General features: G+C 43.8%; 1 protein-coding gene across 11 annotated transcripts in view; it reads left to right on the forward strand.

Moving 5' to 3' along the window:
• The first annotated feature begins 3345 nt into the window (after positions 1 to 3345).
• Positions 3346 to 24684, forward strand: part of LOC109872851 (gamma-aminobutyric acid type A receptor subunit alpha1) — a 31697-nt gene continuing 10358 nt past the window's right edge. For 2 of the 11 annotated variants that reach the window (XM_020464213.2, XM_031807951.1), the window contains exons 1-8: positions 3787 to 4415; positions 6741 to 6840; positions 11679 to 11791; positions 13060 to 13127; positions 15966 to 16186; positions 17059 to 17141; positions 19173 to 19316; positions 21494 to 21646. In XM_020464213.2, coding sequence (XP_020319802.1) covers positions 6761 to 6840; positions 11679 to 11791; positions 13060 to 13127; positions 15966 to 16186; positions 17059 to 17141; positions 19173 to 19316; positions 21494 to 21646 — 862 coding nt within the window. In that variant the 5' untranslated portion in view covers positions 3787 to 4415; positions 6741 to 6760. Of the gene's footprint in view, positions 3472 to 3786; positions 5174 to 6235; positions 6278 to 6740; positions 6841 to 11678; positions 11792 to 13059; positions 13128 to 15965; positions 16187 to 17058; positions 17142 to 19172; positions 19317 to 21493; positions 21647 to 24684 lie in introns of those variants that run through there. The other 9 variants (XM_020464218.2, XM_031807954.1, XM_031807955.1 and 6 more) reach the window with 9 other exon arrangements.

Here is a 24684-nt window from a genome sequence, read left to right on the forward strand (position 1 = left end):
GGATTTTATGTGCTTTTAATGTCAATATTCTAACCTGTAAAGCCTTCTTATTGAATACATTGGAACCTGAGAGCGGGAAGAGAGAGAGCGGGAAGAGAGAGAGAGGGAAGAGAGAGAGAGCGGGAAGAGAGAGAGCGGGAAGAGAGAGAGCGGGAAGAGAGAGAGAGCGGGAAGAGAGAGAGCGGGCAGAGAGAGAGCGGGCAGAGAGAGAGAGAGAGAGAGAGAGAGACAGAGAGAGAGGATAAGGAGGATAAGGAGGATAGAGAGAGGGGCTAATCCTTAAAAGCATAGTGTCTTTGAAGGTAGAGTTTTATTGGACTCATGGGATGTGTAAGTAACTGAAATATCTATCTATGACAGTAAATGATTGGCCTTCATCACAGAGAGAAAGGTCAAAAACTATGCTGTAAATATTTAGCGTAACATCAAATTGACCATATGTAGAATGCAAAGCACACAATTAATTACACCAGGTACACAACAGACAAAGTAAGTGTCATGACTCTTAAAGCATTGGATTCAATCTCCCTGTGTTTTCATTTGTTTTCATAGTATATTTTACAAAAACAGCATCTAACTGATTTTTTTATTTTTTTTATTTTACCTTTATTTAACCAGGCAAGTCAGTTAAGAACAAATTCTTATTTTCAATGACGGCCTAGGAACAGTGGGTTAACTGCCTTGTTCAGGGGCAGAATGACAGATTTGTACCTTGTCAGCTCGGGGGTTTGAACTTGCAACCTTCCGGTTACTAGTCCTTTTGATACTTTTCCTTGAGTTCGGAACTGGTGCACATTGTTGTTCCAATAAAAGTTGTTATGGAAGGAAAGTATTTGAAAGAAAGCAAACAAGAGGAGCAGATGGCCAGTGGAGGTTTTAATGCCGGAGCCAAACTGTTGCACTTTGGTAAATCTATGGGTTATAATCAGTGTTATGTAAATTGCGGACTGGATACACTGCGCTGTCTGCCTGCACTCCCTACGCACACAACATAAAATCAACCCTACACTATTATTCAGTACAAGCAGCCCTCTTCCTGAATCACCCACTCCAAAAAGACTGCTGGCAGGAGACGTTATCCATCAATGATGCATTATATATGCATTCATATGTTTTGCTTAACTGATTTATTTCTGTCTTGCGCCGTGAAGATGTTTTCTTTTCCCTCAGCGGAATACACCCATATCAAGATGCTACATTAGAACTTGTATATTTGTAACTGTGAGTAATATGTTCAACAACGTAAGTTGTGAAGGCATGGGAATGACACGGAATGTTCAGGTAAACTCACTCCAGAACGGACCCACAGACAATCCTCCTGAGGCAGGTGAGGACAAGCGGACGCTGTTGTTTACCAAGGTGGATGGTTGAGTAACTATCGGTGAAGGACCCCTTGCCTACCTTGCACGTGTTTCATAGCTTTGCAGTCTAATGTGTCCACAGTTTGTTGATCATACATTTAGTGCATGAGTCACCAAGATGGAACGTTATACACCTAAATACCCCCACTGAAACTTCTTTCCGCCTCACTGTGGATCTGTGGATGAGTCACAGACAGTGTCAGCTTGTGGCTGATTGCTGAGGACCCCCTTCCTTCACCACCAGTGGGAATCTGGTTGCTTCCTAAAACTGAGTGATTGAGTCCAGACTCAGTTAAGGCTCCCAAGTAGCGCAGCGGTCTCTGTGCTAGAGGCGTCACTACAGACCCTGGTTCGATCCCTGGTTGCATCACAGCCGGCCATGATCGGGAGTCTCATAGGGCAGTGCACAATTGCCCTAGCGTTGTCCAGGTTAGGGGAGGGTTTGGCCAGGTTAGGGGAGGGTTTTGCCAGGGTAGGGGAGGGTTTGGCCAGGGTAGGCCGTCATTGTAAAATAAGAATTTGTTCTTAACTGACTTGCCCAGTTAAATAAAGTTTTTTTTAATGCTGCTCATGCAGACAGTTTCATCATGGTTGGTACTGGCAGGTAGCTTCATAGAGAAATAGTATGTCCTAAGTGATTCCCTATGCAGTGCAGTACTTTTAAGCAGGGCCCATAGGGAATAGTGTGCCATTTTGGACAGTCCAGTGTGTAAGCTTCATAGCAATATAGTCTTCCAGCGTTGACAGCTATGTAGGTTTTCCTCAACATCCTTTAATACAGAAGACATACGCATGTCTTTGTGCTTTTCAACGATACAATGGTGACCACTTTAGAGGAACAATGTGAGCAGGCAGTTAATATGAATATACACACTCACACACATAGATACAGACAGACACACACACACAGGGAAACACACGCAGATACATACAGTGTACACACACACACACACACACACAGGGAAACACACACAGATACATACAGTGTACATACACACACACACACACACACACACACACACAGGGAAACACACACAGATACATACAGTGTATATACACACACACCAAATATATATTCATAGTGAATGATAGTGAAAATGCTGTTAGGTGGCCTATATTGTACAAAAGACTTGTGGGGAATGTAGATGATGGAATATAAACAGCAAGGAAAGATGATATAATTCACTGGGCAACTGGCTAGGGCTATTGGGTAGTAGATTATTATACTCATGTACTTTCCATTCAAAACCTTACTTTAGAAGCAGTGGTTACATCTCTGTAACCCGCACATCAAACAAGGCACTTACATACATGCTAGTCATCCATCACATTGATGTTTAGTCCTACTTTATCCCCACACTACACCACTGCTCCTCCTTTATTGAAGGTAACAACATGCAACTCTCGGAGATTGAGGTTTCTCGTTTGGGCGAAAGTCTGTCCTCTCCTCCATGGCCCGAAAACCCATAAGTGGTCGAGTGGTGCAGGATTATGTCAATTCCTTAGTATGCAAACGAAAAAGGTGTGTCTCTTCCTCTATAGCCTCCTTTTGGCGAGGAAGCGCAAATGTATTATAACCATAGAGAATGATAGAGGCCTCTAGTGGCCAAAAGGCTGGTCAGCACCATTGAGGCGTAGTGACCTGTTGGAGTCATGTTCATCCGGACATCAGGAGGGATCAGCCAATACTGAAGAAGAAAATGTACTACTTCAAAATGCAGATTGTGTCAGTGGCACTGCCCATGCTGTCACAGACGCTATAATGGCACAGATAAAAATATGAGTAATCTATCTATCTCTATGATCCTACCTGAGTCCTTCACTAAAAAGTTTTGAAATCTGCCGCACCCCCTTTGAATCAGCTATTGTTTTCTCGAAGGAGAAAAGCATGCAAACATTTAAACGATTTAAACGATATGCTATTTATCATTTTAACTATTCCATTCCACCCTGTAAACGTCATTTGCCCGATGACGCGCGATTGGAGAAGAAGTGTCATTTCATGCAAGCACATTTTCGTCCACTTTCCCTGTCCTCGCCGCCTCTCCTCGATTACCCTTGAACTTTTCAAAAGCAGGCCAGAGAAGACAGAGGAGAGGGGATGCAGGAGGTGAGCAAATCTAAATGATGAAAGGCCATTGTCGTTTTGTTCGAACTCTGTGAAGGGTGTGATTTTCATTGGAAATAGACTTGATTGGCCACAAGCGGTCCGGTTTTCAACTGCCCATGGTGCTGAAATGACAGTTCGCCATACACTGCACTGTAGTCTCTCTCGCCCTCTCTCGTCTCTCTCTCGCCCTCTCTCTCTCTCGCTCTCTCTCTCTCTCTCTCTCTCTCTCTCTCTCTCTCTCTCTCTCTCTATATATATATATATATATTCGCTGAATTCTGACCAGACTTATTGTTATTGTAACGTAATGAACTCACTGTTCATTGGACAGTGAAGAAGCATGACTGCGAAGACATTACCTTATAATAACAGAGACAGAGAGCGAGAGCGACAGAAACCTTACTGAATACCCATAACTCATACATGCACTATATTAACCACATATAAAGCAACACATAAATCCGGTTCCATTTCAGACGAGAGGAATCACAGTAGTCTGGTAAATTAAACCCAATGCCAATATTGCATTGGCGAGTGATGATTTGTACATGAAGGACGAGTAGTCGAGATGTCATCATAGCGTGTTGTAAACGTATTCAAACAAACCAATAAGATCAGTGTGTATTTTGCTTCGAGGTCAATAAACCGGCTACATAAATGTTCCGTTATTACATATCTCATCATGATTAAAATGTCTTCTGGTTTGTAGTTTAACTGGAAATACGCAGATGACTACAAAAATATAAGCTTGGTATCATCAGGCGTTTTTTGCAGAAGCACAGCACAGCTCTGTCTGTGCTCAGTCGTGGAGTGCAGGCGATAGCGGCATAATATTTGACAGTAAACAGGCGGTCCTGTCATCTCGATGCGAATCCTGGGCTTTTGGGGTACAGTGAGTGACTAAAGTTAATTTTCAGTGGGGCTTGTCTCATCAAATATATCGGGTGAGGGAATATGCATTTCTTAACATTGGGAAGAATGTCTTCGTGTGTATGAATGTGTTATTTTTATTTGCATTGTGTGTTCATTGATATGAGATAATAATTTAATAATCGGTGGGAGTCTTCGTTTTGGTCAGAGCGAAATCTCGTGCTAGTTGATATAACCAATTCTATAAATGTAAAACGCCGCTTTTATCCGAGAACATGAAACATCAATCAGGAAGAAAAGGGGAGGGGGGGGGGGGGGGGGGGACAAGGGAGCTGGTTGAAAATGGAAGAGGATTTGATTTTGCAGCCACTGAAAAAGATATGAAGTCTAGAGCAGTGGAAGTTACATTGTGCTGAATATAAACAATGGGCGGATTGGTCTTTAGATGAGACGTTGGTACCACCTTCCATTCTAAAATAAAATCGCCCTGGCTTGAAGTCACAGCCTATTTCATATCCGGTTTACCCAGTGATATGTTACCATTGTCCTGGTAAAGTAAAGATTTATTTGGCTGCAGTCTCGGTATTTAGAGTAGATTTTATAGTTAGATTGCCAATTTGTTGGGGACTGAGAAGAGTTTCACTCAACCACACCATTGAACAGTGCGCGAAACCTGCGCATACTCAGCATCGTCAGCTGCCGCTTCTCGAGACTCAAGCTAAATTTGGTCAGATCTGAGATCTTGGAGGATTGTTCTCATCGAATCCGTGTAGAAAATATATCCATAAAAGTTTGAAAATACGACAGCCTCGAACATCTCTGGCATATCGCTGTAAGTGAATTTTCCTTTGACTTGTCTTTTTCGGTGCAGAAGGGAGTCGGGGAATTTGACTTGCAGTTCGAACGGCAGTGAGTTGTGTTCAGCCTAACAGAGGCAGAATCCAGTTCAAATAGATGGCATATGAGTTGCAACTGTCCGGGAGTGGATGATGTGGAGTTAGCTATTGAAAATGATTTATCTGCTGTGGTATGACATGGTTTGTCCAAGTTGTTTCATCCCTGGACAGCGCTCCGAATGTAGCATTATTCAGTTGCTTAATTACTCGCCACACACGAATGTTTAAGGTGAGCATTGAGAAATGCCAATATCTCCCTGAACTCAAGATGTTTATACTGGGGACACATTTCACGGAATAATATAGAAAGTGTGCTGTATATGATTTTTTTCCCCCCATTAAGCTGCATTATCCCTGGTTTATCAAATCCTTGTCAACTAACGACATTGTAACAGAATATTGCACATCGTTTAATACGCTTCGTTTGCGGTATATTCCAGCGCAGTTTGGAGAAATTAGCCGCCGTATCTTCTACAGTGTGTATCTTTAATTTACAGGTTATTGTAGTCGTTTGTTTGATAATGGTGGAGCTATTGATTACAATACCTTTGCGTAGGTAATTAATTGCTGCTGCCGTGGGAAACATCGTTTTATGTATATATATATATATATATATATATTATTTTTTATGGTTCAGTTAAACGGGCATCTGGCCAACAATTGTATTTTCATAACGCAATAACATTATCCTACCACTTACATCCTCTGAAAGTGGGTTGACATTATGATTTCGGACGAAGGTGAAAATGCGTGAATCTAAGAGGATTTGGTTTAATATGCGATTTCCGCCGCCTTTTAATTGTTGGCTATGAATAAACTAAGTAGGCAATACAAGTGCTATGAAAACAAATGGCATACAAGACTATGTAACCGGTAACGTGTTTGATTCTTTATGCAATATGCATGCGTAATGTAATGTATGTCGACGGATCATCCGAAATCGATTCTTCATGGAATGTAGCTCTTTTTTTAAGAAACCAATACATCGCCGCCAGTGTATCACATTCATTCAGACGCGCTCTCGCTATCTTTCTTTTCAGGTAATTATATTAAGTTTAATATATAATAAACTGAAAACACTAAATTATATCTGATGTCTTTAACGGCTGTGTGTTTATGTGTCAACTGACATCTGACTTGTGACGAGAACGCTTAGTTTGATTTGTGACATATGAGCTTACGGATGCAGTTCCGTTAAAGTACGGTTCAAGATAGCCTATATAGGCTGTTTTTGTGAAATATTTAGTGTTTTGAGTGTACAAAAGCTGGATACTAATATGAACTGAAAGATACAACATAGTTCTTGGGAAAGGCTGGTCTTAGAACGGTGCCTGCCTCTTATGTTCCTTGATCTTCTTGGTTTCAGAATCACTCACCTCTTGATTTGTGTCTTGTTTGATTCTCTTTTGAGCCAGTCTTGTCAATGGTACTGCTTATTTTCTGATGTGGTATTTTATTTTTATTTTTATTTTCTGATGTGTAGTTGTTGTCTTCCTTCTTCAGTGACAAACCACTCTCCAACCATGGGTGGACGGACAGGAACGGCCATACTGCTATGTGTGTGGGCCTGTTTGCTGGTGGCCAACGTGCTTTGTGGGAAAAGGTAAGGTGGGCTTCGACCACACAAACAAAATGTTCACTGTCAAGCTAGATTTGGCCCAGAAAAGAGAATCATTGTGTTCTGTTCTAGGGTCTAGTTACAGAGACAATATGCTCGCTCGTCTCTTAAGTCCCCAACAGTGTGGAATTAGAATATATTTTGTGATCTGCAATCATGTCATGTTGGAATCCATCCCTCACTGGCAGTCTGAGAGCAAACACCTGATTATCCTGGAGAAGAAGGTATGATTGTAATGATCATGTTTTGCCAACTGATCATATTTTATGTTGTGCATGACTCTGTGATGGCAGTAATTAGGGCATCACTTCAAGACTCCACACTGTAATTGCGATAATAAGAGGAGCTGGGGCAGATTTGCCCAAAATAGCAAATACTGTGTTACAGTTTCCATATGTTAAGCAACCACATAGGATAACACTAAATGTTCAACCAGAGTAGAGAAGTGCATGTCTCGGACATTCTGTCGTTTATGCAAAGGATGTATGTGTTTCAAGTGACATAGTTGAAGTAGAGGTTAGTCCAATATAAAAAGTCAGACTTGGGAATACAGATGGTGTCTGTGCTCAGACCACCCACTCAGTACCACAGTGAGATGGGATGAGAGATGATAGGTTTTGACATGTGATTACCACACTACTAATCCCACCATTGAAATGACAGACATTTTCATTTACACCTCAATGCTAATCCATTCTTTAGGATTAACATTGAGAAGTTTGACATTGAACTAAAAATATGCAAATATCAAGGATTCACTATTTGCAAATGAAGCCGCATATACCTAGATAACTTTGTGTGCATATGATCATGTGGAATCACATGAAGATGCTTGACTATTAAATGAATGAAGTTTTTTTCTCTTTCTATTCTGCTAGCCTAAATAATTCAGTAGAACTGTCTGAGCTGCATCCACATCTAATCAGTCTAATGAAATTGCCATTTAAGGATTTATTTTCTGTGAGCTGTGACATTTTCCCTATTAATCAACAGACAGTTTAATGTATCTTAACCGCACTGCTTCAAGGATGGCCCATTTAACCAATAAACACCTTCCCTGATTACTCCACCTTACAACTGTCACCATAAACTGCAATGTAATTACTGCGTTGTGATTGACTGTATTGACCTCTAGAACTCAAAAACAAACCATGGAGGGTTTTTGAACAAACGCAATAATCATTAGCACATGTTGATATTGGTGTTGTGATATTTTAACAGAATAGGCAGGGAGGCGGTAGGGAGAGAGGCAGAGATGTAGGGAGGTAGGGAGGGAGGCGAGGGAGGGAGGTAGGCAGGGGAGGGAGGCGAGGGAGGTAGGCAGGGGAGGGAGGGAGGCAGAGAGGTAGGGAGGGAGGGAGGGAGGCGAGGGAGGAGAGATGGAGGGAGGGAGGGAGGCGAGGGAGGTAGGCAGGGGAGGCAGGGAGGGAGGGAGACAGAGAGGTAGGGAGGGGGGCAGGGAGGTAGGCAGGGAGGCGAGGGAGGTAGGCAGGGGAGGGAGGCATAGAGGTAGGGAGAGAGGCAGAGATGTAGGGAGGGAGGCGAGGGAGGTAGGCAGGCAGGGGAGGGAGGGAGGGAGGCAGAGAGGTAGGGAGGGAGGGAGGGAGGCGAGGGAGGTAGGCAGTGGAGGGAGGGAGTCAGAGAGGTAGGGAGGGGGGCAGGGAGGTAGGCAGGGAGGCGAGGGAGGTAGGTAGGGAAGGAGGGAGGGAGAGAGGGTAGGGAGGCGAGGGAGGTAGGCAAGAGGAGGTAGGGAGGGAGGCAGAGAGGTAGGGAGGGAGGGAGGGGGGGCAGGGAGGTAGGCAGGGAGGCGAGGGAGGTAGGCAGGGAAGGAGGGACGGAGAGAGGCAGGCAGGGAGGGAGGGAGGGCAGACAGGGAGGGAGGCAGGCAGGCAGGGAGGGGGAGGGAGGCAGGCAGGCAGGGAGGGAGGGAGGCAGGCAGGGAGGGAGGGAGCGAGGCAGGGAGGGAGGGGAGCGAGGCAGGGAGGGAGGGAGCGAGGCAGGGAGGGAGGGAGTGAGGCAGGGAGCGAGGCAGGGAGGAGGGAGTGAGGCAGGGAGGGAGGGAGCGAGGCAGGGAGGGAGGGGAGTGAGGCAGGGAGGGAGGGAGCGAGGCAGGGAGGGAGGGAGCGAGGCAGGGAGGGAGGGAGTGAGGCAGGGAGCGAGGCAGGGAGAGAGGAGTGAGGCAGGGAGCGAGGCAGGGAGGGAGTGAGGCAGGGAGGGAGGGAGGGAGGGAGTGAGGCAGGGAGTGAGGCAGGGAGGTAGGGAGGGAGGGAGCGAGGCAGGGAGGGAGGGAGCGAGGCAGGGAGGGAGGGAGGGAGTGAGGCAGGGAGCGAGGCAGGGAGGCAGGCTGGAGGCAGCAGCATTTATTTAACTTTCCTACTTAAATAAAGGTTCAATAAAATAAAAGGCATGCAGCAGTCGGCAGAACTGTTGCTGTTCAGAGGACCTGTAGATGGGGGGTTTATGATGTTTTATGAGGAAGTGACCCCAGCAGCTCCTAAACATCCAGTCCATTGCTCTCTGCTTATCTGTACCCCCCTTCTCTCTCTCCTTCTGCCTCTCCCATCCTCTGTCCCCACCTCCCATTCCCAAATATATTCTATGTCAAGCGCATTTGAATTATTCCTCACTTGAAAGAACTCCAAGGCGTGTATGTAAGTGTAAGTCTGTGTTAGTGTGACGGAGTGAGCATAGCATGATGTACTGCGTGTGCTCTGTTTGTTCGTTTACCTCTCGGCTTCGCTTACTGTTTTTACTAAATGTTATGTCGTTGCCATGTGTTTCTGTTCTGGTGTGTTGTGATAGCAGCTCTCCTGCTGCTGTAAGTGATCTGTATTGACATTTGTGTTTGTCATAATGTCCCTGTCCTTCTGCGTTATGATGTCTGTACTGTCCTGTGATTTCAATGTTTTAAAATAATAATAATAATTGCACTGCACTTCCCAGTCGTCACTGGCCAAGCCGTCATTGTAAAAAAGAATGAGTTTTTAATTGATAAATAAAGGTGAATTTAAAAAAAGAGGCATCCTTGCACGTTTCCTGTTGTGTTTTTTGTGAGGAGGATATAATGAACTAATCTACTGTATCTGGGGAAAACCTTCAGCATGTTGTTTTCACTCATTGTATCAGCAAGCAGAACATACATGTGTGTGTGTTATTCAGATGAGAGTTTTTCAACCTCACATGACCCTGCAGGCAGGTCATTAGATATTTGTTTTGGTGACCTAGGCTCTTGAGCTATGGCATGGAAGATTTGGCCATTTCTTAAAGTATTTTTGTCAGGAAGCTGCATTTTTAACAAATAGCCTATGTGGGAATGAAAGGTGTGTTTGATGGCATATTAACTATATAATTCCTGCAGTGATGTGAGTAGCATGTCCTTATTTAGAAGAATCGTTTACCTGCTCACATTTAAAGCCGTGTGATCTGACCCCCCGCCCCCACCTTCTCTCTCACTCTCTATCTCTCTCTCTCATTTGCGGCCGCCTGCATGCATGTCCTCTCAGCTGTTTTGTTCTCTCCTCCTGCTACTTGCCATTTCAGAATCCCCCTTCCCTTCCCTTCCCTTCCCTTCCCTTCCCTCCCTTCCCTTCCCTTCCCTTCCCTTCCCTTCCCTTCCTTCCCTTCCCTTCCCTTCCCTTCCCTTCCCTTCCCTTCCCTTCCCTTCCCTTCCCTTCCCTTCCCTTCCCTTCCCTTCCCTTCCCTTCCCTTCCCTTCCCTTCCCTTCCCTTCCCTTCCCTTCCCCTCCCTTCCCTTCCCTTCCCCTCCCCTCCCTTCCCTTCCCTTCCCTTCCCTTCCCTTCCCTTCCCTTCCCCTCCCTTCCCTTCCCTTCCCTTCCCTTCCCCTCCCTTCCCCTCCCCTCCCTTCCCTTCCCTTCCCTTCCCTTCCCTTCCCTTCCCTTCCCTTCCCTTCCCTTCCCTTCCCTTCCCTTCCCTTCCCTTCCCCTCCCTTCCCTTCCCTTCCCTTCCCTTCCCTTCCCTCTCCTTCCCTTCGCTTCCCTTCCCTTCCCTTCCCTTCCCTTCCCTTCCCTTCCCTTCCCTTCCCTCTCCTTCTCTTCCCTTCCCTTCCCTTCCCTTCCCCTCCCTTCCCTTCCCCTCCCTTCCCTTTGCAAGTCCATGCTAACTTACCTTGATGACCTCCCCTTCTCCTTGAAGCTACGTTCTGAGCAGAGATTGTTTCCAAACACTGGGGACTGTTTATTTAGCATGCAATCAAACCAGTGTGGTCCGTGATTGGGTGTAAAAAGAGAAGGTGATTGCTCAGAGGCAAACTATTATTGATGAGAAAAGTTGTCCTGTGATTATCTATGAGAAAGGCTTTCCTGTGATTATTTTTGAAAGAGAGAAAATAACCCCCACCCCTCCTTCCCAAGCTGACCATCTCCCTCTCCATCTATACTTCCACTTGTTAAAATACATATTTTGCAACATAATGAAATCTATATTGCTGTTGATTATTGTGTTGAGTTATTAATGAGTGGCGATGTCTACTCCACTCACACAATTACTGATTGTGGGAGTTCTGAGTATGAATGAACTATGTTGTTTCATGTTGCTCAAAGAGCACACTCAATGAGTCCTTTGCTGTTAAGAGACCACATTAAGGTATAAATAATGAATTACGAGTCCTGTGTGTGTGTACAATTTCATGCCCTGTGGATAACATAACCTATTTCTCACATTCATATGGCTTTATTACAAATCTGTATCATTAGAGGAAGTAGATTTTAAAGGATCAAGAGAAGTTGCTCAGGTGGGATTTTTCTCCAACACTCCTGCATCGATTCACCGAATTCACTTTCCAAAATTGCTCTTCCTTTTCGTCAGCTCTGGACAGAATGGCCAGACGGACGAGCAGAAAGACAACACAACAGTGTTCACCCGGATCCTAGACAGTCTTCTAGATGGCTACGACAATCGTCTCAGACCAGGGTTGGGAGGTACAGTACTGTACAATGGTTTCTCACCAACTCATATCATTCTGAAGTTTAGGGAAATAGAGGTGATGGGAGATAGATGGGTGGTGATGAGTGTCTTTGATTTAGTCAATAACATGTTTATTGCATGATGCTGTCAAGTATTTTCCAGCTAGTCATTTCCTGAATCATTTGTTGTGTTATTTGGAATTGTTGGCACCAGGTTACAGCACTCTGTTGGTTTAATATTGATGGTTTGCCAAAACCATTACTTGGAGGATAGCAGTCAAGAGCACATCAAAACAGGATTTAAAGTAATATAATATAATATACTATAATCTTATATAATATAATATATACACCATTTAGCTGACAGTTTTATCCAAAGTGACTTACAGTCGTGCGTATTGACTACAGACTGGAGTCCTTTGTCCTACTTCATGAAAAATACATCTGCAATGTGTTTGCGTATCGTCACAAGCATGCTCATATCTTGTTTTCTCTGCCTTTGCACTCGTATCAGAGGAATCTACAGGAGGGTGATTTACTGTTAGCTTGTTTCCTTAGAAGCATGATATCAACAACTAGTATCTTTTGAAAACTAAAGCAAACTGAAATTACAGCTCCCCGGTAAATAACGCCCCTCGTTCTTTTGAGGAATAGTGTATGGTGTAGGACACTCTCATTGAGAACCTTGGGTAGTTTTGTCACTTTTCATGGAAGTGCACTGTGTGCCACACAGTTATTGCGTATACTGATTTATATCCGACTCAGCTGTACAGAGTTTTGGAGAGATATGTAGGCCTACTGGAACGTGAAGAGGATTTTTATGGAATTGACTGAGTGGAAGGTCAAACAGGCAGGGGATTTAGTATATTTTCAGTGGCAAATGGACAGAAATGAAACATTATGATTGACACCATTCCTGATGTAAATCATGTTTCCATTATTCACTCCCAGAAACATAACTCCTATACAGCAGACAGAGTTACTGTAAACACATCAGCCACATAAAGACCAGGTGGAATTTCATCTCAGCCAAGAGATTTGAAAATTCATGAAGAGATTGAGTCAGTCCCCGGGTAAAGGTCCTGCCACTGAAACGGAGAACTGCAGAAATGGTTATTGACGTGAAAATCGGGATTGTAAGGTGTCATTTTGGAAGGGGGCTCTGTGAGAATTGGGGAATGAAACGATCAATGGGCTAGAAATGCTCCCCAGGATTACGAGCTAGTTAGAGCTAACGAGGAGCCCTGATCGCCACTCACTCTCCTAATTTCTTGGTTCAACAGAGCGTGTAACTGAAGTCAAGACTGACATTTTCGTGACGAGTATTGGGCCCGTCTCGGACCATGACATGGTATGCCTGTCTTTCCTCTCTGTTATTCCCCTCTCTGAAATGTCACCAGTTCTGTGTCCTTGTTCTCCCCTTAACCTATTTTCATGTGGTTTCAAAGGTAAAGTGTTTATTGATTTGATCAGCCCCCCATTAGTTTTTTGACATAAATGAAATGTCACAAGCAAGGAAATGTTATTAGACCAATTGGCTCAGTCATTTCCTAGATAAATGCCGCTTGTAGTCTTAAATGAAAGTACACGTGTATGTCAGTTTGTATTGCATGGCATGACCCAAGCGGAGAGGCTTGGTATTGATGTGGGTATAACGACTTTGGATCTTGTGTAGCCTTGGTCTTTAGACGTGGCCATGATGCACAGTGTATTAGCAGGTGCTTGGGACTAGATTGCAAAGCCCCAGCCCGTGTTCCAAATGGAACCCTATTCCCTACTTAGTGCACTACTTTTGACTAATTTTAATGGCACCCTCTTGGTCCTGGTCAAAAGAAGTGCACTATATAGGAAATAGGGTTCCATTTGGGATGCTAACACAGAGAGCAGATGCTGTTGTCATGGCTAGAGACATTACCCTTCCTATGTCTATCATCACTGGATAATGTGATTGGATGGATATCATAATCACACTGAGATATCAACTGACAGAGGAATGATTAGGCTAGTCTATCTCAAATTAGACAAAAGTAATTTAATTTAGCAAAAGTGAGCGTACCTATCATGTGAAAAATAATGTAGAATATTGAATAGGTCCTCTTTGTTGAATGGCAATGGCTAATGTGAGATTGATTTGTTCGTGATTTCTTGGTTGAGACGTCTTCTTTAACCACTGTGGATCTCTCTGTATCTCTCTCTCTCTGTATCTCTCTCTCTCTGTATCTCTCTCTCTCTGTATCTCTCTCTCTCTCTGTGTCTCTCTCTGTCTCTCTCTCTCTGTATCTCCCTCTCTCTCTGTATCTCTCTCTCTCTGTATCTCTCTCTCTCTGTATCTCTCTCTCTCTGTATCTCTCTCTCTCTCTGTATCTCTCTCTCTCTTTCTCTCTCTGGATCTCTCGTATCTCTCTCTCTCTGTATCTCTCTCTGTATCTCTCTCTCTCTCTCTCTCTGTCTCTCTCTCTGCCTCTCTCTCTCTGCCTCGCTCTTTGGATCTCTCTCTCTCTCTTTCTCTCTCTCTCTCTCTCTGTATCTCTCTCTCCATCTCTCTATGGATCTCTCTCTCTCTGTCTCTCTGTCTCTCTCTCACTCTATGTCTCTCTCTCACTCTATGTCTCTCTCGCTCTCTCTCTCTGTCTCTCTCTCTGTCTCTCTCTCTGTCTCTCTCTCACTCTATGTCTCTCTCTGTATGTCTCTGTCTCTGTCTCTGTCTCTGTCTCTGTCTCTGTCTCTGTCTCTGTCTCTGTCTCTGTCTCTGTCTCTGTCTCTCTCTCTGCCTCTCTCTCACTCTATGTCTCTCTCTGTATGTCTCTCTCTCTGTCTCTCTCTGTCCCTGTCTCTCTCTCTCTGTCTCTCTCTCTCTCTCTCTCTCTCTCTCTCTATCTGTATCTCTCTCTCTCTCTTTCCCTCTCTGTGTGAATCTCTCTCACTCTCTCTCTCTCTCTCTCTCTGCCTCTGGTCTTGATGAAGGTTCAATATTTATGCAGTTGAACCATTTATATTTGATGTAATATGAGTTAATTACTGTTCATGCTCTAACATATGGGCCTGCGCTACCTTAGAGTAAGTAACGGAATGGGCTGGTCAGAAGCTACAGAAGCTACCACTTCCCTTTCCCAGTCCACTTCCATTACCTTGCAGCTCTGTTACCGTACACACTAATTACCTCACTGCTCTGTTACCGTACACACTAATTACCTCACAGATCTGTTACCGTTCACACTAATTACCTCACGTATCTGTTACCGTTCACACGAATTACCTCACAGATCTGTTACCGTTCACACTAATTACCTCACAGATCTGTTACCGTTCACACTAATTACCTCACAGATCTGTTACCGTTCACACTAATTACCTCACGGATCTGTTACCGTTCACACTAATTACCTCACAGATCTGTTACCGTTCACACTAATTACCTCACAGATCTGTTACCATTCACACTAATTACCTCACAGATCTGTTACCGTTCACACTAATTACCTCACAGATCTGTTACCGTTCACACTAATTACCTCACAGATCTGTTACCGTTCACACTAATTACCTCACAGATCTGTTACCGTTCACACTAATTACCTCACAGATCTGTTACCGTTCACACTAATTACCTCACAGATCTGTTACCGTTCACACTAATTACCTCACAGATCTGTTACCGTTCACACTAATTAACTCACTGCTCTGTTACCGTTCAAACTATTTAACTCATGGTCGGGAGAAAACTGAGAAGCACCTTTTAATTTCACTGGCTAGCTAACTCTGTCAGGCATTCTGAAACAATGACATTCTTAGCCATAGTGATTAGTGCATGTTAGAGTGATATATCATGCCAGTGTTTGTATTTTTTGGTGCGCTAAAATCTAGAGCACTGTGCTTCTTCCTCATGTTTATGGAGGACACATTCATGAGGACAAGCTGGAAGACAGAGACGGAAGCCACTCCACCAGTTAGATAGACCTACCTTTGTTGAAGCCTCTTCCTTGACAAGACAAGACAGTCACCAGCAGGACAAATAGGCCAATGCTGCTACATGGAAGCCTGAGTGACGTGAGAGAGAAACAAAGTGGTGAAAAGTGGGCGTGTGCATTACTCAGCAGCATGTGGTCTGTAACATGTCTGGCAGATATAGGACGATTAGGGCAGGACAACCTACCTCTTCCAGGTGCTGATCTTGCATTCTCTCTTACAGGAATACACCATTGATGTGTTCTTCCGTCAAAGCTGGAAGGACGAGCGGCTAAAATTTAAAGGGCCAATGGCGGTTCTCCGTTTGAACAACCTGATGGCCAGTAAAATCTGGACCCCTGACACATTCTTTCACAATGGCAAGAAGTCTGTGGCACACAACATGACTATGCCCAACAAACTCCTACGAATCACAGAGGAGGGAACTCTGCTCTATACTATGAGGTGAGAGAAACCATTTTCTCAACTGGGATATAGTCTGCTTTCTTCATATTAGATTTAGGAAGAGGTATTTTCAACACTGAAAGTGGAAATCCTCACTGGGAAGCAGAATGTGGTTTTCTCTACAGATAATAAGCATACATCTATCAGTCTCGCGATGATCGTGATTCCAGTACATTATAATGTTTTTGTAACTTATGCTCTAGAAAATACTGTTGGTATCCAGCAAATGATTTATCCTTAAAAGGGAGTGGCAGTGGAGAGCACCAAGAACCATAGTGAGTGGAGCGAGTAGTGTAGACTAGTGGTAGAGTGGAGGCTCGCTGTGAGTTTTCATTTGAGCTGAATCATCATAAATAATGGTCCCAGATGTGAATTTCCATGGCCCACAAAATGGAGCTAACGTGTGGGTCACAGAGGGTGGCCATAAAACATTCTTTAACATATTTATTAGCAGATAAGGATGCAGTGTGAGTTAATATTTATGTCATAGAGATGACGAATGGGTGACATGTCATGGTTCGTTTGACATTCCCCTTTTCACTGTGCTGTCAGGAAAAGGCTGCTGCTCAGAGATTTGCAGCAGTGTCCCTCCATTCCTTCAATTAGATTTGCAAAAGGCTTTTGTTGTATCTTATCTCGCTCTCATCTCTGTCTCTGTCTGTCTTCCTCTCTCTCTCTCTTTCTCTCTCTCTCTCTCTCTCTCTCTCTCTCTCTCTCTCTCTCTCTCTCTCTCTCTCTGTCTATCTTTCTCTCTCTGTGTGTCTCTCTCGCTCTCTTTCGCTCTCTTTCGCTCTCTCTCTTTCTCCCTCTTTCTCCCTCTTTCTCCCTCCCTCCCTCCCTCCCTCCCTCCCTCCCTCCCTCCCTCCCTCCAGACTGACCGTAAGGGCAGAGTGTCCCATGCACCTGGAGGACTTCCCCATGGATGCCCATGCTTGCCCACTGAAGTTCGGCAGCTGTGAGTGATTTGCTGTTTTCCCCCGCTCTCTTTGTCTTTCCCTTCCAACAGGAAGCCCGGTACTCGTACCTGATAGGAGTTGACAATGGCGTAACAGCTATTTTCAGACAGGACCTGGCCTCCCAGGCCCGCCAGACCCCACCAAGACCCACCAGCACACTGTAGACCTCTGTTTATCGGAGGCACTACTCTCTGTCATACTTTCAGTTCCATTGTGCCAGCTGGTCATTGCTGCCAGGTCTTCTGACCCCAAATTATCCTCGAGAAGTCGAGAGAGAGAAATAGTTTTTTGTTGATGTTTTATGTCTTCTCACTTTTGTTTATTGTTTATTTCTCTACCTTTGGTAATGTAAACAGATGTTTCTCATGCAAATAAAGCCCCTTTCAATAGAGAGAGAGAGAAAGAGAGAGAGAGAGAGAGAGAGAGGAAGAGCCCAACGATAATGACTCAGTTTGTTCAGAATAACACACCTTGAATAAAGACCAACTCTCAACTTTAAACTGGCTTGCTGAATATTTCATTGATGAGGCTCCTCTGCAGTACAAATCCTCAACAGTGCTGAAGCAACACTTTACGTGTTGGCTGGATCACCAGGTGGGAAGAAATCTGACTTGGTTGTTTAAAGGTCAGTCAGATTGAGATGTTGTTTGTTTCTCTTTCCCTCTCTCTCAGTAGCGGTGCGTGGGTAAAATCACTGGGGAACACAGAAAAAAAAGAAAAAAAGCCATATTACAATGTGTTGTGATAATTACGTTGTTTTCTCTACAACCTGTTAGTTCAAATGCCTTGCCACTGTGATATATAGAGAGGCCTAAGGCAGAGACAGTAAGAACACAGTGGCAGAATAAATTCAACCACACCTTTGTTTCATCACAAAACCAGAGAGCAACCTCTGTCTGGTGAAGTCCACAAAGCATACTGCATGTAACAAACAGTTACGTGGCCTACAGCATGATAAGTTAATGTTCCCCACATTTTCTGACTACAGAACCACAGAGTTTTACCGCAAGTCTTAAAGGAAACAGGATCTGCCTCTACCATTCCAGAACCATTTCAACTTCAACATTTCATCATCATCGAATCACCTATGATTAGTCTAATACAGTGACAACTAAAAGGCACCAAAAACGATTTTGTCTAATCAACGGAAACGCAAAAAATGTTGTGGATGTCCATGGCTATGAATTCTGTGTGTGTGTGTGTGTGTGTGCGTGTGTGTGTGTGTACGTGCGTGCGTGTGCGTGTGTAGAAAAGAAGTTGAAAAACGATGTTGACTCCCTACGGTCTATGACTCTGTCATATTTTACACACTTTTAGTTTTTGTTGTCCTAGGCTACCTGGTTAAAATGCTTGTTCCCTAGCCTAACTTCCTTATATGGGCAACGTTAGCTAGTTAACATTAGCCTTTTACATCTAGCTACATTTTGAACTTCCATCCTCTCAGGCCAGAGGCACAATGTATGAATTAATGGTTGGATCAGAATCGTCGTTATAATCATTGGCCAGTACGGAGAATTAAGTAAAACCACAAGTCCAAATCCCTATCTCCATACACGGCTAATTGAGGAAAGGGACAATTTTAACCTGCTAGCCACAGGAGGACAACAACCCAACGAGATGTTTCTGTCAATGACGTATTGCTCTCGATGTGATGTGATTGGAGTGATCCCAAATCCCAACTGGCTTTTTTTTGGTGCACCAGGGCCATTCACAGTTGAGCGCAACGCTGATTGGCTATTATTTTGTATTTTGCATTCAATGCTACGGGCGGCAACAATGTCATACTCTTTTTGACCAGACAGCATCAAATAGATGGCCTACACATACAGAGACAGAGGAGCGCTGTTTCACTCGCTCAGATGCTTTTCTCCGGTGAGATACATTCAGCCACTTGCGAATTGAAGGAAAATGATTAAACACAAACAAAATATTAATTATTTTATGTTTATTTCTTGGTCATTTTGGGGGGGAAGCCTGCCTCTCCTTGGCATCCATGAATACACACCACTGCTCTCTCTTCTTCCTGACAGATGCTTACACCAGGGCTGAGGTTGTGTACGTGTGGACGAGAGGGGCAGCCCAGTCTGTTGTGGTGGCTGAAGATGGCTCTCGGCTCAACCAGTATGATCTGATGGGGCAAAGCGTGGACTCTGGGGTTGTCCAGTCCAGCACAGGTCTGTTTCCCTTGTAAAGTACACTATATTTACAAAAGTATGTGGACAACCCTTCAATTTTGTGGATTCGGCTGTTTCAACCACACCCATTTCTGACAGGTGTATAAAATCGAGCACACCACCATGCAATCTCCATAGACAAACATTGGCAGTAGAGTGGCCTTACTGAAGAGCTCAGTGACTTTCAATGTTGCACCGTCATCGGATGTCACCTTTTCAAAAAGTCAGTTCGTTAAATTACTGCCCTGCTAGAGCTGCCCCAGTCAACTGTAAGTGCTGTTTTTATGAAGTGGAAATATCTAGGAGCAACAACGTCTCAGCCGTGAAGTGGCAGGCTACACAAGCTCACAGAACGGGACCACCGAGTGCTGAGGCATGTCGTGCGTAAAAATAGTCTGTCCTCGGTTGCAACACTCACTACCGAGTTCCAAACTGCCTCTGGAAGCAACGTCAGCACAAGAACTGTTCGTCGGGAACTTCATAATATGGATTTCCATGTCCGAGTAGCCCCACACAAGCCTAAGATCACCATGAACGATGCTAAGTGTTGGCTGGAGTGGTGTAAAGCTTGCAGACATTGGAGGGAGGGAGGGAGAGAGAGAGACATAGGCAGAGAGGACAGAGAGAGAGACAGAGGCAGAGAGAGACAAAGCAAGGTCCATACAGAAAGGGTTTGATGAGATCGTTGTGGAAGAACTTGACTGGCCTGCTCAGAGCTCTGATGTCAACCCCATGGAACACCTTTGGGATAAATTGGAACACTGACTGCGAGCCAGGCCTGATCGCCCAACACCAGTGCTGGACCTCACTAATGCTCTTATAGCTGAACGGAAGCAAGTCCTTGCATCAATGCTCCAACATCTAGTTGAAAGCCTTCCCAGAGGAGTGGTGGCTGTTATAGCAGCGAATGAGTGACCAACTCCATATTAATACCCATGATTTTGGAATGAGATGTTCGACAAGCAGGTGTCCACATTCCTTTGGTCATGTGGTGGGTACCTACACTAAACTTCCCTCTCTGTTCTCTCACTTCCACTGCTCTGTGTTTGTAGGCTTACTCTGAGAACATGTCCCAGATTTGTCATTTCCCTTGTGGGCATCACATCCTTTACCTTCTTTTTGGTACATTGATACTGGCAAAGGTAGTGACAAAGTAATCGTAATCGGTGACCCCTTTACAGTGCATTTAACTGCAGGCCGAAAGGTTGATTTGAGTGTTTCTGTATTGGTCTGTGTTTGATAGTGTCAATACCTATCTCATTCAATTATATATGCTAATTCTGAGGAACCATTGATTTACCAAAACCAATGTAATTAATGTTGCATGACCATTGAATGATTCCTTTGTTTAAATCTCTGTCAAACATAAAGAGCCAATGTATTACTACCTAGGTCAGGGATCATCAACTCAATTCAGCCACTGGCCAATGTTTTCTTCAGCCGATGGTCGGGGGCCGGAAACATGATTACAAATCATTTGTATACAAGTTGACTGCAAGAAGCCCAAACGAATCTAATATTTGACTAAAACATAATCATTTCAAACCTTGCAAACTTTTGTATACAATCACGTTTCTCTCTGTGTGGGAATACTTGGCAACATATTTCAAATAAATCCACCCGCGGCCGCCAGTTGGGTAACACTGACATAAGTCATTCCCAGTGCTGTCGCAGAGCATTCAATATGGTATTGCTCTAAATGCATTGATGAATTGGGTTATTATCAACTAACTCCATGCCACATTATTGAATTAGTTGATAAATGAGGCCTAAACAATAGTAATAAATGTCTGGCAATAAACCTAGTCCATGTCCATAACATGACTAACCTCTACGAAGCACACATAGACAGACTTCCTGTTCGGTATGGTTTAATAGTCTTACACGACAGCTGAAGATTATGGAGTGCACAAAACCAGCACACTACATAGACTGATTGGATACATTAGTTTCCATATCTTTTTTTTCTAATTGGCTTTTATTTCTGTTTTGGAAGGGGGGTATGTTGACGCAGAGAAGAACTGCACTCTCACACATTTTTGGAGTATATCAGATCAAATATTTAGGATTCACAGGAGCACTAGAACTCTATGAAGTGGCTCTCCAACTCAGATGACACAGACCCTTCTCATGCTTTTCAACTCTGTTTCCCTCTGTCCCACCTTCCTGAAAAACAGGAGAGTATGTTGTCATGACGACACACTTCCACCTGAAGAGGAAGATTGGTTATTTTGTCATCCAGACGTACCTGCCCTGCATCATGACGGTGATCCTGTCCCAGGTGTCCTTCTGGCTCAACAGAGAGTCCGTCCCAGCCAGGACTGTGTTCGGTGAGTCCCTACTACTTCATGCCAAATGTAAACCAGTTGACATACACTCAGTGGTAACTAACCACAGCAGACCTACACTTTCATTGAGATTGTGATGGGTACAGAGTGATCCTCGTCACATTGCCTTACTAACGTCCCTTCACATGTAGCTCTGGATTCAATTACTACACTATATCTCAATTTTGATAGAGTAAGTCTGTCGCCCATCAATGAATGAGTTCGTGTCGAAGCAAAGGAAAAGTATCACTGACACTCACATTGGTTGGTTTTCTAAAGTCAGTATAATAAACCAGATTGGTAGAATTATCTTATTACTGTCTGTTCACAGTGGAATTTCAACTTCTATTCTGGCTGAGTGTTACTGTCTGTTCACAGTGGAATTTCAACTTCAATGCTGGCTGAGTGTTACTGTCTGTTCACAGTGGAATTTCAACTTCTATGCTGGCTGAGTGTTACTGTCTGTTCACAGTGGAATTTCAACTTCTATGCTGGCTGAGTGTGGCTGTGACTGTGGATATGCGTGTGTGTGAGAGAGAGTGCTGTGTGTGTGTCAGCTCGTACGCAACAGCGTTCAAAAGGAAGACTCTTGTTGGTCAGTCTGAAGCATGCTTCTCCTTAGCAGAGCAGAGTACTGTCTAGCTGGGTTGTCCTTGTTTTACCTTCTCCTCTCTCTGCGCATTGCCCAGTGTCTCCCTTGGCCTAGTATTTATTAAAAGAGCTTTCCGAGCTCCATAATACAGCCTTTATGTGAGTGGAAGGAAGAGGGTTTTTCAGCACCAGTCCCAGCCTGTACTATGTTTGCTGCAGGGTTCCTGTGGTGCTGTTGCCTACCTTGGGCTGTTCATCACATGGCAGAGAGAGGAGTAGGGGAATGAGGTTGACCTTGATGCATAAACTGACATATGGAATTGTTTTAAGATGGTTATACTATGGATCATTTAGCAATTTGATTTAGAATTGTAGGACCCCTTTAGGTATATAAAAAATATATACAGTGCCTTGCGAAAGTATTCGGCCCCCTTGAACTTTGCGACCTTTTGCCACATTTCAGGCTTCAAACATAAAGATATAAAACTGTATTTTTTTGTGAAGAATCAACAACAAGTGGGACAGAATCATGAAGTGGAACGACATTTATTGGATATTTCTAACTTTTTTAACAAATCAAAAACTGAAAAATTGGGCGTGCAAAATTATTCAGCCCCTTTACTTTCAGTGCAGCAAACTCTCTCCAGAAGTTCAGTGAGGATCTCTGAATGATCCAATGTTGACCTAAATGACTAATGATGATAAATACAATCCACCTGTGTGTAATCAAGTCTCCGTATAAATGCACCTGCACTGTGATAGTCTCAGAGGTCCGTTAAAAGCGCAGAGAGCATCATGAAGAACAAGGAACACACCAGGCAGGTCCGAGATACTGTTGTGAAGAAGTTTAAAGCCGGATTTGGATACAAAAAGATTTCCCAAGCTTTAAACATCCCAAGGAGCACTGTGCAAGCGATAATATTGAAATGGAAGGAGTATCAGACCACTGCAAATCTACCAAGACCTGGCCGTCCCTCTAAACGTTCAGCTCATACAAGGAGAAGACTGATCAGAGATGCAGCCAAGAGACCCATGATCACTCTGGATGAACTGCAGAGATCTACAGCTGAGGTGGGAGACTCTGTCCATAGGACAACAATCAGTCGTATATTGTACAAATCTGGCCTTTATGGAAGAGTGGCAAGAAGAAAGCCATTTCGTAAAGATATCCATAAAAAGTGTTGTTTAATGTTTGCCACAAGCCACCTGGGAGACACACCAAACATGTGGAAGAAGGTGCTCTGGTCAGATGAAACCAAAATTGAGCTTTTTGGCAACAATGCAAAACGTTATGTTTGGCGTAAAAGCAACACAGCTCATCACCCTGAACACACCATACCCACTGTCAAACATGGTGGTGGCAGCATCATGGTTTGGGCCTGCTTTTCTTCAGCAGGGACAGGGAAGATGGTTAAAATTGATGGGAAGATGGATGGAGCCAAATACAGGACCATTCTGGAAGAAAACCTGATTTGTCTTCCAACAAGACAATGATCCAAAACATAAAGCAAAATCTACAATGGAATGGTTCAAAAATAAACATATCCAGGTGTTAGAATGGCCAAGTCAAAGTCCAGACCTGAATCCAATCGAGAATCTGTGGAAAGAACTGAAAACTGCTGTTCACAAATGCTCTCCATCCAACCTCACTGAGCTCGAGCTGTTTTGCAAGGAATGGGAAAAAATGTCAGTCTCTCGATGTGCAAAACTGATAGAGACATACCCCAAGCGACTTACAGCTGTAATCGCAGCAAAAGGTGGCGCTACAAAGTATTAACTTAAGGGGGCTGAATAATTTTGCATGCCCAATTTTTCAGTTTTTGATTTGTTAAAAAGTTTGAAATATCCAATAAATGTCGTTCCACTTCATGATTGTGTCCCACTTGTTGTTGATTCTTCACAAAAAAATACAGCCTCTTTATGTTTGAAGCCTGAAATGTGGCAAAAGGTCGCAAAGTTCAAGGGGGGCGAATACTTTCGCAAGGCACTGTATATACATATATATATTTTTCCACATATTGAACCTCTATTTTTAAGGTAGGAACAAAACTACCTCCATACTTCCATTAGTTTTTGAATCCGGAACTGGTTACCTTCAGACGAGTCCCAGAGAACACCATCATGTTCGTGATGAGACGGTGACACGGTCTGACAAACACCACTCTAACTCTGCCACCTTTCACTGCAGATGCGGAAGTGCTACACTGCCAGATGCGGTGGATTGAGACGCAATACAGTGACTTGCGAAAGTATTCACCCTCTTGGCATTTTTCCTATTTTGTTACCTTACAACCTGGAATTAAAATAGATTTTCAGGGGGTTTGTATCATTTAATGCCTACCACTCTAAAAATGCTAAATATTTTTTATTGTGAAACAAACTAGAAATAAGACAAAAAAAACAGAATACTTGAGCATGCATAACTATTCACCGCCCCCAAAGTCAATACT

This window comes from Oncorhynchus kisutch, linkage group LG28, assembly GCF_002021735.2.
Source record: "Oncorhynchus kisutch isolate 150728-3 linkage group LG28, Okis_V2, whole genome shotgun sequence".
Classification (NCBI taxonomy): Eukaryota; Metazoa; Chordata; class Actinopteri; order Salmoniformes; family Salmonidae; genus Oncorhynchus; species Oncorhynchus kisutch.